Source organism: Hesperophylax consimilis, chromosome 7, assembly GCF_061612785.1.
Source record: "Hesperophylax consimilis isolate HC1 chromosome 7, BYU_Hcon_1.0, whole genome shotgun sequence".
NCBI lineage: Eukaryota > Metazoa > Arthropoda > Insecta > Trichoptera > Limnephilidae > Hesperophylax > Hesperophylax consimilis.
This window is the reverse complement of record NC_142842.1, coordinates 18,411,502-18,423,991: the sequence shown is the minus strand read 5'-3', so window position 1 is coordinate 18,423,991 and position 12,490 is coordinate 18,411,502. Positions and strand designations below refer to the sequence as shown.

Here is a 12,490-nt window from a genome sequence, read left to right as displayed (position 1 = left end):
GTTAGTGAAATAGCATGGATTATATTTCTATTACTCTAGTATTATATTAAATTCATTTCAAGTGTTAGGCACCTGTTAATAAAGTAGTAGCTTTATATACAATTCAAAGGCTAATATAACATGTAATTAAAATTCAAATAAAATAGTGCATTTCAATCATAATAAAATAATATACAAACACCACTGTACGTAATTTAAAATTGGTATAAACCGAGCTATAAAGCTATACCATTATTACTTGGGAGAGATGAAAGGAATAGTTCATTGGCAACGCATAGTGCTTAAGCCATTAGATATTCATAGAAATCCTGGAAATGGAACTAGGAGAATTTAATTAAAGGAAAGCGTACAGAGGCGTTTGAAAAGTTGCATTTGAAAGACTTTATGTACACAAAGAACAAGAACATGTGCAAAACCAAAATAAACAATACGGCCAAACCCACATATAGTAAAAACTTACATCAAGCGAGGAGACGATGGCGACAGCCCGTGACAAAACAATCAATCATGATCACGATTGAGTTGCATGGAAAAGAACGATATCTCATCTCAAAAACATTCCACTTCATGGTCAGGTAACACACAGAGCTGGGAAACTACCAACTAAACTCAACACCCCCGCACAACTATATTTACAACTTCCACAAGAGCATCGAACTTGACTTGACATGTGATCGTTATCAGTTTAAGGTATTGAGGAACGGTTACATTTCTTTAAATTCATCTTAAGTTTCCCAGCCCTGGTTGTAAAATACACAGGCAAAGACCAGTAAGTAAGCGATGCATCGACATTGGCGAATGCATAATTTTAGCAAAAAGACATCACCCGAAATATACTTTTGGACAAAACTGGAATATTTACAATCCACGCTATATGCGTGGCACACAAAAATATTTTTCCAAGCACCAAGAGATATAGTTAAGTTACCATGCTTCAAATTAAAAATAGATATCGTTAAAACAAACATAATGTAGTATGTACCTACAGAGCACTTGGAATAATATTTAAAGCAGACAACAATATTGTCTCATATTTAAGTAATCTTTCTGCCAACATGCATTTCAAACGATTCTCAAGTTCTGCATTCAACACTGTTAAAATAAACTCAAAGTTTTATAGCCAAACGATTATTATCTGATGCATCGTACGAAGAGGAATAAAGCAACGACTTTGAAGAGAACAAAGCATATTATGTATAAGCAGTCACATGGTTAGATAACATATAAGATATATAACAACCCTTCAATATTACTGAAAGTAAAAGTTAGTATTAGACGAGACACAGAGATGATAATGTTATGTACAGGATATCATAGATGCTTATTCATATTCAGTATGTACAACCTTTCCTAACAAATAAAGGGATCAGACAAATAATTCTATGAATGAGATGAGCTGATTCTGTAGAAGTGGGTATATTGTATATAGAGTACCAGCTACCAACGCAGAGAGAGAAGGGGACAAAGGATTGCACAGAGGCGAGAGATCACACGTGGAAGCAACAATATTCTGCTTACAATGGGATTTCACAGTTCCCCCGGCGGGGATAATGTGTTAGCAACTTGGCAACACTACACACCCGAACTTTCAACCGGGGAAGGAAATGGTCCGCGAATGGCCCAAACTTTATGCACAGAAAAATACGAGACCCCGTGCGAGATACCTCCTCCAAAAAGGCCAAAATGAAATGGGTAAGGAACATTAGACTTTTTACCAAAAAAACAGTTGATCTTGACATTTTCATTACTTCAACAGTATTAAATAATAATAATCAATGAAGTAAGGATTCTCCTGGAAGTAATAAAATGTTATTTGTTGAAAGGTCTCATTTAGTAGGGCCCGAAACAATAAAGAAGACAAGCCCAAAGGCCCTTTGAATTACAAAGTCAAATGAACAAGTCTAAGGTAAATAAATAGCTCGCTAGGCAACATCTGTTAGCCTTCCATTTTAATTAAATAAATAATATCATAGTATTTATTAACAGGAATCGTTTGATAAATTGTAATGCGTTGTCAGATTTAAATACCAAATTGAATTTGAATGGAGGAATATTAACAAGATTTCTAGAATTGTTGAGGTAAAAAAAACGTTTTGAAATAAAGTTTTGCAAATAATATTATAATGTAGGTACATGTTACGAAGTAGAAGGTATTTTCAAATGAAGAATATGCACTAGATTTTTTTTTAAATAACGTCACGTATGCACAAAAAAACTATTAACAACGTGGTGCTGTAACCAATCTAAAGAGTTGAATTTCTTTGATAAGATAATGGGTTACCAATTTATTGTCCAATACCCTTTACCAGTGAATTGTACCTATTGTTCAATATTTAAATATTTACACGTGAATATTGAACCAATATCTCATATATACTTACCAGTTGTGAAGTTCAATGATTTTTATACAATGAATTATTAATATAATGTAAAAGTATACAGAAAAAAACATGTTTTAACTCCCAAACATGAATGTCGGTTATGGTTTGATGTGGGTACATATTATACTCGTATGTATAAACGAAAGAGTGATGAATCGTAAAATATTTACAAGATTGAACGACATTTTCGTGACAACAGAAATTTCCAAAAAGTTCCAATTTATCACAAACGTTTTATCATTATTTCCTCTGTTTCACCCGCCCTATTGTTATGGTGGCTTCAAAAATACAACTTGTATGTACAACCAAATCAGAAAATCACTCAAAAGCGATTGTAATGGTAACTTTTCTTGGGTTATATTATAAGGTTAATTTGTTATTAAACACAGTATTGTCAATATCCAGTGGAAATGCTTGAAAGAGAAAAATGGTCACAGAAATGATATTGGAAATGTTGAGACTTACCGGTTTCGCCGGTGGTGACGATGGCGGGCGCGCTGGGCGGCCCCCGGCCTATGTTGTTGACTGCGATGACGTACAGCTCGTACTCCGTGTACGGGGAGAGGTTCCTCACGGCATAGTACATCGTGATGATTCCGGAGATTTCGCTGTATGCCTGTATTGATACGTTGACCCGATCAGGTTTCGGCAAAAGAACGATGATTTTGTTCGCAACCGGAAGTTTGTGGCGATAATTTCAAATCTTCACAGACAATCGACGGAACATGAGGGTGTTTTTGTTACACATCGATTATGACTAAATGCTTTTATAAATAATTTACTTGAAATGTATTTAACTCAAGTAAATAAACAGAGAAAATTGCTATCAACACAATAGAGTCGTTAACAACAACTATATAACATTTTATATTTTTAACTGTTATAAAGACACTTCATAACTTTGTTCCACTAATTTATTCGGAATCGAACCTAATATGAGCATCATCAGAAGCCCTTTAAATGTTCTTAGCAGAGTTGGTGTTTTTACCGTAATAAGCAACACTAAATTTACCTCAGGAATGATTATATGAACATTATCAACTAATTAGGTAGCGTATTTAATTTTTAAAAAGAAATATTGCAGATTTCCTTAGATTATTTGAAAAATTAGTCATATCGGACCCAAACCATCTCATTCTGAAGGAATAAAGATATAATTTAATCATAAACCGTTATTAATCTTATATAAAATAACACAAAAAATAAATAATCGAGTACGCAAATAGCAAGCGGAGATGATTCGAAACGCTTCGCGATGATGTGACTTATCTGCGTGGTCATTTGGAAAACAATTCTGACTTACTTGATTGGCGTATTTAGGCTTAAACTGAATGACGTAATACTGGGGATCTTCTGGTCCATTGAAGGACCATGTCAATCTTACTGAAGTGGCCGTTATCTCGGAGGCCCTTACATTACTGGGTGGACCCGGCAGAGCTGTAAAAAATCATTATAAATATAGAATTCAACGAGTCGTAAAATAGAATTCGATAAATGAAAATATTTTGAATATAATATTTAATGTTTGGTGTAGTACTTACATTGAACTTTGACGACCGATGTCTCCTGTATGACGCCCAAAACGCTGGCCGCTACGCAAGTGTAGTTAGCTGATTCGCGAATGTCGGACAATTCTAGAACATTCTTTCCAATTGGTAGTTTGTCTTCGGGGGTTAAATCTTGCGCAAGGCCTGGGAGAAATAAAAAAAAACATTTGAAAATTAAATGATATCCTCAAGTAACGTTGCTTGTCTTCAATCGAAACATCTATCTTAACTCTACACGTAGAAATAGGCAGCCCTCTCATCGGATTTAAAGAGACGTTTATCTTTACATTTATGCACCTTTACCTTCCCACATTTGACACAGGCAAGGGAAGAAATGTTTCCCGGCACTATATACGAATTTTACAAAACGATAGTACCCATAAAAGGAAGAACATGCATTTGCGAGCCTCACTAAAAACTAACGGTTAACTCTAGTTTCGTGAAAATTGCACAGCTCCTTCCATATGAAAGTTATAGGTTATAATATTTTAAAGCATAACTTCTAAAAAGCGTTTTTCCTAAAATAATTAAATTAGCGCCATCTATAAAAGAGCAGATTATAAATTATTTCAAGAACACCCTTAACGCAATTATATTCAGCTCGCAACGTGAATTCCTATACAACCCATGTTTCCATTTAATAAAAAAAAATGTAAAAAGGAAGCCGTACTCAGTATGTTTATCAAATGTGTCGAAATTAATTTTACTACAGGGTTTTCCAATAAGAGGTGTTATTTTGAATAGCCCGCTATTTCGTTAGATGTTGCTTTTGAAGCTGTCATTTTTGACATTTGACAAGTAGAAACTACGCCATTAATAAAAATGGAACGATACACGCTTCAACAACGCATTGAAATTTTTAAAATTCACTTGAGTGAATCAAATGCAAATCATCTTGAGTGATGAGGCCCATTTACACCTCGGTGGCTTCGTCAACAAGCAAAATTGTCGCATCTGGGGCTCGGAAAACCCAAGGGTTATTGTTGAAAAGCCTCTCTATCCTCAACGTGTGACTGTTTGGTGCGGTTTATGGTCCGGCGGAGTCATTGGACCTTAATTTTTCGAAAATGAGGCTGGAACAACAGTTACGGTAAATGGATTGCGCTATCGAGAGATGATTAATGATTTTTTATGGCCGGAATTGGATGGTATTGATCTGGACAACGTTTACTTTAAAAAAGACGGCGCAACGTGCCACACGAACAACGAAACCATAGATTTTTTACGATTGAATATCAAAATAACACCTCTTATTGGAAAACCCCGTATATACAAAAAAATAATAACTAATTTGTATTTATCCAACAAGCGTTATTCGCGAATACTAAATAATCGTAACCGAATATTGTATTGCGCAAGTGGTATAGATAATATTTATGTTGAACTTAACGACTTACATCTTAACCCATGCCAAATGAAAAATACAAGGCACGCTTCATTACAAATTCTATGAAAAATTTCTTTGAAATGTTCCGGAGAAATTTCCAAGTTTGACCTTGTTTGAAAAATCCCCGAACCTCCTATCACAATGCTCAGAAGTTTTGTTGAAATAGACCTTATTCGTTTAACGAAATTTATCAAAAGATAAACCTCTTCCCGGCGATATGATACTCGATTTAATTCTAAGATTTAATCTCAATTTCATGGGGCCATTTCGGCTGTAATGAAAATTGAGACAAAATGAAAAATAATGATTTTGAGCGATATTAGAGAAAAACACAGGTTCAGTTATTAACTTTAGTGGAGGATGTTCGCAAGTCCAACGTTTCACAAATTAAATTATAGATTGTCGATTTTCCAATACACCCTTCTATGTATTATTATAAAAGGCGGTATAACGCTTAAAACCCTTAATTTAACTGGTGAGATATTTCTGAAGCCGTTATTGCACCGGGCGACTGAAAATAAAATAATTGACGCAAACCCCTTAGTAAAAGGTACTCACTAAATATTATTTTTTTAAATCTAACTGTTAATATCACAATTACACGCAGAAAAATGAGTTTTCTTACAGTCACCTCTACACAGGAGGCTCTGAGGAAAATAATTTCTTTGAAGGCTTATGTCATATTTTGGGATGCTGTGTGGAGGATATTTTTTTAAGAAAAGGAAGGAGAGGAAGTTCTGGGAAGGTAAAATGTATGAGGGTTGTGTAGGAATATAGGAATCAGTGTGTCCAGGAGTGACGGACATATGAACATATATATCCCACTGCGGCGTAAGGTGACGGGTCGTAAGACCAGTTGGAGAGGTCAAAGGGTCTCCCCAAACCAGCCTCTCCCGATATGACACGCTACGCGGCTGGTCCTGAACACAACAGACCCGATGAACCCGAGCACCCCTGCTTAGTCACCAAACGTGGCGAACCACTTGGGGTGACCTATGGCAGAGGTGTTGGTTTTAAATAAATGGTTCCCGATGCGGCGGTACCCAACCCGCTTCCCAAATTGAAAGAATTGCTAATTTATCAAAAATCTCGTAATCCAGTTAAAAAAGGAATGCAAGGTCTTAATGAATGAATTGATAGGTGTCGTGATAAGCTTTTAGTAAAATACAATGTATTATCACGTCGGAACACGTGTTCATAAAATTCATAATATTTTCACACTTCGTCATTATATATTATCAAGGCAAATGCATGTGCATGAACACGTATTCCGATATATTAAGAATTTACTAAAAGTTTATCAGGAAACGGCCCGCAAATCAGTTTATTGGATTACCAATAATTTGAAGAGATTCTTAATAAATTCGTAATACTCATTTTTCTCCGTGTACCTACATAAATTGGTTAATCTTTTTTTGAATAAAATTAAAGCCTCTCTGTGGCGTGTGTCAGGAAGTAAAACAATCGTTTAATCACCTCTCTAAGTGGCTTCTTTTCGGCATAACTTGAAGCTTTTTTCCAAGTTTACGGTTTCGTTCCAACCTAATGTATAGGCCGTTCCATGAATAAAAGAATGACAAAACAGAAGAACTTTGAAAAGTAATATAGTCAATTAAAGTTATGAAAAAAAACTGGCTTAAAAACTTAACGTAACCTAGTTTTTGTTCCCATCATTTTCGTGGCTTTCCAAAATTGTCACTGTTCTGTTTGATCCGGTATCCGCATAGGCATGCCACAGATCCGGTAGAAGTGTAAAATAAAGGCACAACAGAAAAATACGATAAAGCAGAACTCTCAGTGGCAGGAGCGCACTATTCACTAGCCAGATTGATATCCTTACCTTTTCTCCACTTGACGTGCGGCATGGGCGAGCCCACGGCCACGCACTGGAGGGTCAGGTTGCCGCCCAGCATGACTTCACTCAGGGCCGGGGGCGGGATGGAAAACTGCGGGGAGACACGGCGCACTGTACGGGCAAACAAAACAAAACTATTAAAATAACACTATTAGGACAACATACACACAATAGATTGGGGCGATATAAAAAACTATACCTTATTGAAGGGGTGGGGAACCTTTTCGCCGTCGGGAGACATTTAGATGTTGGGGAGGGTGACGGAAACCTCGATGAATTACACTGGTCGACATTTATTTTTTTAAGTGCTGTCCCTTAAGCATAGCTAATGTTTTTATATGTATTTAGTATCCATAAACACGAAATGAAACAATTTTTTTTTTAAATAGGTCAGTTTTTTTTATAATTTAACAAAGTTTTTTTACATAATTCTTCCATAGTATGACGGGTACTTACTTAACAAAATTTCAAAACTAATTCAATTTAATTTTTTTTGCTCCTGATTTGCGCTTGTGAGTATTTTGAGAGTCTCTCTGCAGGGTCCAGCAATAGTCTGCTATCATAGATGGACTCCACTTTCCTTGGTATCACTTTTCCATATCCGCAATGTCCTGGTAAAATCGTTCGCCGTGCTCGTCACTGACATCTCCCATATTTTCGGGGAAAAAATTCAAATGAGAGTGAAGGTGTATTTTTAGTGACATGTTACATCCCATATTTTTATAGACTATGAGCATTTCAGACACAATGCTGATATAGTCTTCACTTTAATGACTTCCAATAAAGTTCTCGACAACATTCTTGAAGGCTGACCAAGCGGTTAGCTCGACTGGTCTCAACACTGTTATAAAATTCGGATCAGTCAAGACCTCCCTTATTTGTGGTCCCACAAATATTCCTTCTTTAATTTTTGCGTCACTGACCTTAGGAAACTTTTGCTTTAAGTAAATCATGCCATTTCCATCCTTAGAGAAGCCTTTTGAAAAAAATTCATCTAACCCAATTTAACGTGTAAGGGTGTAAGTAAGATATCTTTAGATTTTACTAAGGGAGCATGTTGAACATTCTTCGTGCCAGGTTTAAGGTGCTTTCTAGTAGGCCAGTCCTTGGTCTTTCCTGTCTCTGCTGTCCCACTTGCACAGAAAACAACAATACTTTGTGTATCCCGCTTGCAGTCCTAGTAGGAGCCCTATTATTTTTAGATCACCACATATTTTCCATTCGTATTTTACAAATTTATTTTTTGTTAACAGCAGCTTCATGTTGTCATAGTTTTCTTTCATGTTTGCAGCATGACCAAGTGGAATGGATGGTCAAAAATCAAAAAATCAATGATAACTCACGAATAAAAATGAATTAATACACATTTTAGTAAAACTTAAAACCCATAAAAACCTGACGTGATATAAAAAAACTAATCACATATCTGAAATCAGCGTGAAATTTCCTGTCAGATTTGGCTACTTTCGTTAAAGGGACAAAAAATGTGTTGACCAGTGTTATTATAACCTCGTTTTAAAAACGATTTTTAAATTGGACCAGACAAGAATTCTTCGAATAAAAAATCCAACTGTAATATTCACAAATTATTATCATTGTGATATTTACGCATAAAATTGTAAATTATGCATAAACTTGCCTCTAGTAATTCGCTATATTATAAAAACAAATCGATACAACGTTTTTGTATCCCTTTGCAGGAGTGTAAATGTACCGTTTTAAAAATATCCCTTGCAGGAGGAAATCAGTCAAATCGAAAACATAAAAACGTAATCAAAACAGCAAATTATTTATTTAGGTTCTGGCGAACATGCTACCTACAATAAGTGTTACATTATCAATTCATTCAATCAATTGTAACAGCGTGAAAATACCTTTTAATCATAATATCAAATATTTTAAATATAGATGATTCAATCACAACTTTTAAAAACAATATTTGATTTCGCATTGCGGACTACGTTTTTTATGTGAATTGGGGTGTGCTGTGAGGCTGAAGGTAGTAGGGAGGGGAAGAAGATTAAGAGTAATGGGAAGGTGGGGAAGTACCTGGATATTCAGAACAGGACATCAAACAAGGCCAAAGCCATTTCAAGCAACGTTTCAATTCTGAATGATGGTCTTACACCAGGGCGATACCGAGAGTATCTTCCACTACCTACCAACATGAAAAAATGTTACTTAGTTAATAAAATTATTATTATATGATTGACTAAACATTCGTTAAGCCATGAAGGATTTGGGTGAAAATTATGACACCAATTATGTAGAAATAAAATTTTAGGTTTGTTATGAGAATGCTGCAGCCATCAGACCTGTGCAAATGAAACTGTGCCATTTATCCCGGGACGGCAGAAGGCGGCGCCGATACATTTGCAAATCTGTGCCTCCTGAAAGTAAATCCGCGTTCCACTTTACCCCAAATAGGCGAAGTTGTTCCAGCGCGCTCCGTTGATACGACCGATGGGAACAATACGTGGAAGCGGTCTGAATTCTAGATGGACTCATCCAATATTTAAAAGTAAATTGTGTGTTGAAGCTAAAACAAAGCAACAACAAAAAATCACTTTATCGTGGCGGAAATGTTTCGTTTAAAGCCAGTTAATCGAATTTATTTCAATGGGAAATTATTAATACTTAGGAGTGGAACAATGTACAATACACCATGATTGTTATCGTTTACTTTATTTCATCATCAGGCTAATGGGAAACGGTTTAATAATTTAGAAAAGAATTTAAAATGAAAGACGACGTCGCATTACTACACCGACACGTGGATTACAAAGCCAGAGAACAAAAGACAGAGGTATAAAGAAGTTTTGAAAATAACGATATTACTTTGGTAACATCAAGTTCATACGAGAAGCTCGTTGTTGTGTTGTTTGGAACGTCGTCTTTTTAAATTGTAGAATAAAGGAAACTGTGAAAAATATTGCGAAATTGATTAAGACAAAAAATCCAAAACTTTCAAGCCCAGTCAAAATCTTACATCTCACAATTTTGATAAAAACAAAATGTTTTTGGAAGGCTTCAAGTTAACTGAAACATAACATTTCGTCATCATATTTATAGTATTGTAATGTATATCAATTCAGAAAAATCCTAAAATTTATCTGGCTACAAGAATTTTTTCAACATTTTCTTTGATTTGTTTACTTCTTTTTTTTTTCTTAATTGTTATTGAGTATCTACATTCAGTTTGGTTGTGAGAAATATTTGAATTTTACATGTTTTTTAGTTGTTTGCAATTTGAAAAGAACAGGAAAAAATGCGTAATGATACCGTAATAACTTCAGCGAGGCCTCCAAAAGTCCTCCAAAATTTTTTTTCGACGTTTGAAAGTTAACATTTCCATCGGCGGTAAACAATAACAGGCAGGAGACAAAGATTCGAGGCAATCCGACTTAATTAATCGCGAGGCACGCATGCGCGGAAATTATGATGCCAAGCATTAAGGGATCCGCTATTGTTCCAGTTTAATTATAGTAAAATAAAAATGCGGCCTATTTTTACACAGCCGTTTACGTATTAACCGCCGAGATTTATTATTTGACCCCCTCCTGGCAGTGGCAGTATGCCCTACCGGGGGTGCATAATCTAGAGTTCAAGAGCGGGACAATAAACAATTGGACGGATCAACGCTCTTAGTTAAACACCGAGCGTTAAAGGACACGTTCATATTTCCCCAATTGCGTTATCATCTGTGCGGCAGCAGACAAAGCATTTCAAGTCAGGCAAATACAAAGCAAATACGAAAACGTATCGTATGCGCCATTCGCAGTTCATTTATTAATTAATGTGCTGTTACGGTTAAAATCTGCCATTACAATACGCTACAAAAAAGCGTGAGCAAATACCAGATTCAGCACGTTTGTATTTACGTCGAAATTATTAGGAGAACGTTGGATACTTTACGTTGTAGGTCAAACCTTATAACCCAACAATAAAGGCACGGATGTAGAATGCAAACAACAAACTTATAATAATTGTAAATAAATAACGAGCTCTAATCCATTCATTGAAGGTTATGTATTATGGTGTAGGTGCGTAAGTTGGCAAATGATATTTATGTAATGTTTGACAATAGCGCCACACCTTCAGGATGATGAGAACGATACCGGTGGAAATTAGTTTACCGAGCTGATAGCATTCTGTATTCATGGCGATACATATGTTAGATTAAATGGTAATTATTATACATGACTTGTCGAGCCAATACCAACCCAATTTGCATAGTCAAGTAAAACACCAATTACAACAATGAAATACTGAGCTACAAAAATGTATCTAGCTGTACTGGTGAAATGAAATCTTTAAGGACGGATTGTTTCATAGAAATTGATCAATTCACCAAATTTCAAAATTCAAATTCAAATTTGGTGAAAGTTCTATTCAAGATCTTTCATTATTTCACCATGGGCTGGTTTTTTCACAGTACTTAGATAAAATATAAATTATTGTCACGGTAATGTCAGAAATTTAAACTTAGAGGCATCAAAACTCAATAATAAGTAAGACAATAAGTATAACTAATAAAAATGATTCAAGACAAGCATCTAGAAGTAATATTGTTTAAATCTTTTGTTGTTTCTTAATAATTTATATGCAATACTAACATGTACATAATTGAACTAGAATTCCCTCACCAAACACAAGAGCATTGTCTCTTTTTGTGAGGAAAGGCTACTTTAATTTCTATTGTTTTATATCTTGTTAATATCCTGTATTTATCTATGTAAAAAAATATTTTTTTCAAATATTAAATAAAAAAAAAATAATAATAAATAAGGAACATAGATATTGTAATCAATAATAAAATATTGTAGACTGTATTTTGGATACAGGAGCGGAAAGTTTCAGGTTTGGGGGTAATAATATACCGATTATTGATCACTGTGGTCTTATTTGCCAAATCAATGAAAATATCATGAATACGTTTTTTTTTGTCACTAAAATAGAACGTCAAGCTGTCTTAAGTCTTGCAACGATTGAAAAAACTTTGTGTTATAAAAAGAGTGTTGTACCTTATATTAACTGAATGTAACGATGTATTTCATGATCTCGGATATCTACCACATGTCGTTCATTTCAAACTTTGCCAGGATGCTGTCTCGTGCGTTGATCCTCTAAGGAAAGTCGCATTTGCTTTAAAAGACAGTCTTCGGGAGGAATTAGACAGCATGGACAAGATGAAGCTCATTGAAAAGGTTTATAAACTTACAATCTCTGGTAAATTCTGTGGTCATAAGAGTCAAACAATCAGGTCTATTGAGAATTTGTCTTGATTCGAGAAAAATGAATAATTGCACATAATGAGAGT

The 12,490-nt window shown here is 35.1% G+C and overlaps 1 protein-coding gene across 5 annotated transcripts in view; it reads right to left on the bottom strand.

Annotated features, from left to right (window-relative positions):
* Lar (tyrosine-protein phosphatase Lar) overlaps positions 1-12,490 on the bottom strand; it is a 538,153-nt gene that overhangs the window by 23,456 nt on the left and 502,207 nt on the right. For all 5 annotated transcript variants that reach the window (XM_089633273.1, XM_089633274.1, XM_089633272.1 and 2 more), the window contains 4 exons: positions 7,156-7,281; positions 3,923-4,072; positions 3,685-3,818; positions 2,847-2,997 (listed from right to left, as the gene is read on the bottom strand). In XM_089633273.1, the coding sequence (XP_089489399.1) occupies positions 2,847-2,997; positions 3,685-3,818; positions 3,923-4,072; positions 7,156-7,281 (561 nt within the window). The remainder of the gene's footprint in view (positions 1-2,846; positions 2,998-3,684; positions 3,819-3,922; positions 4,073-7,155; positions 7,282-12,490) is intronic.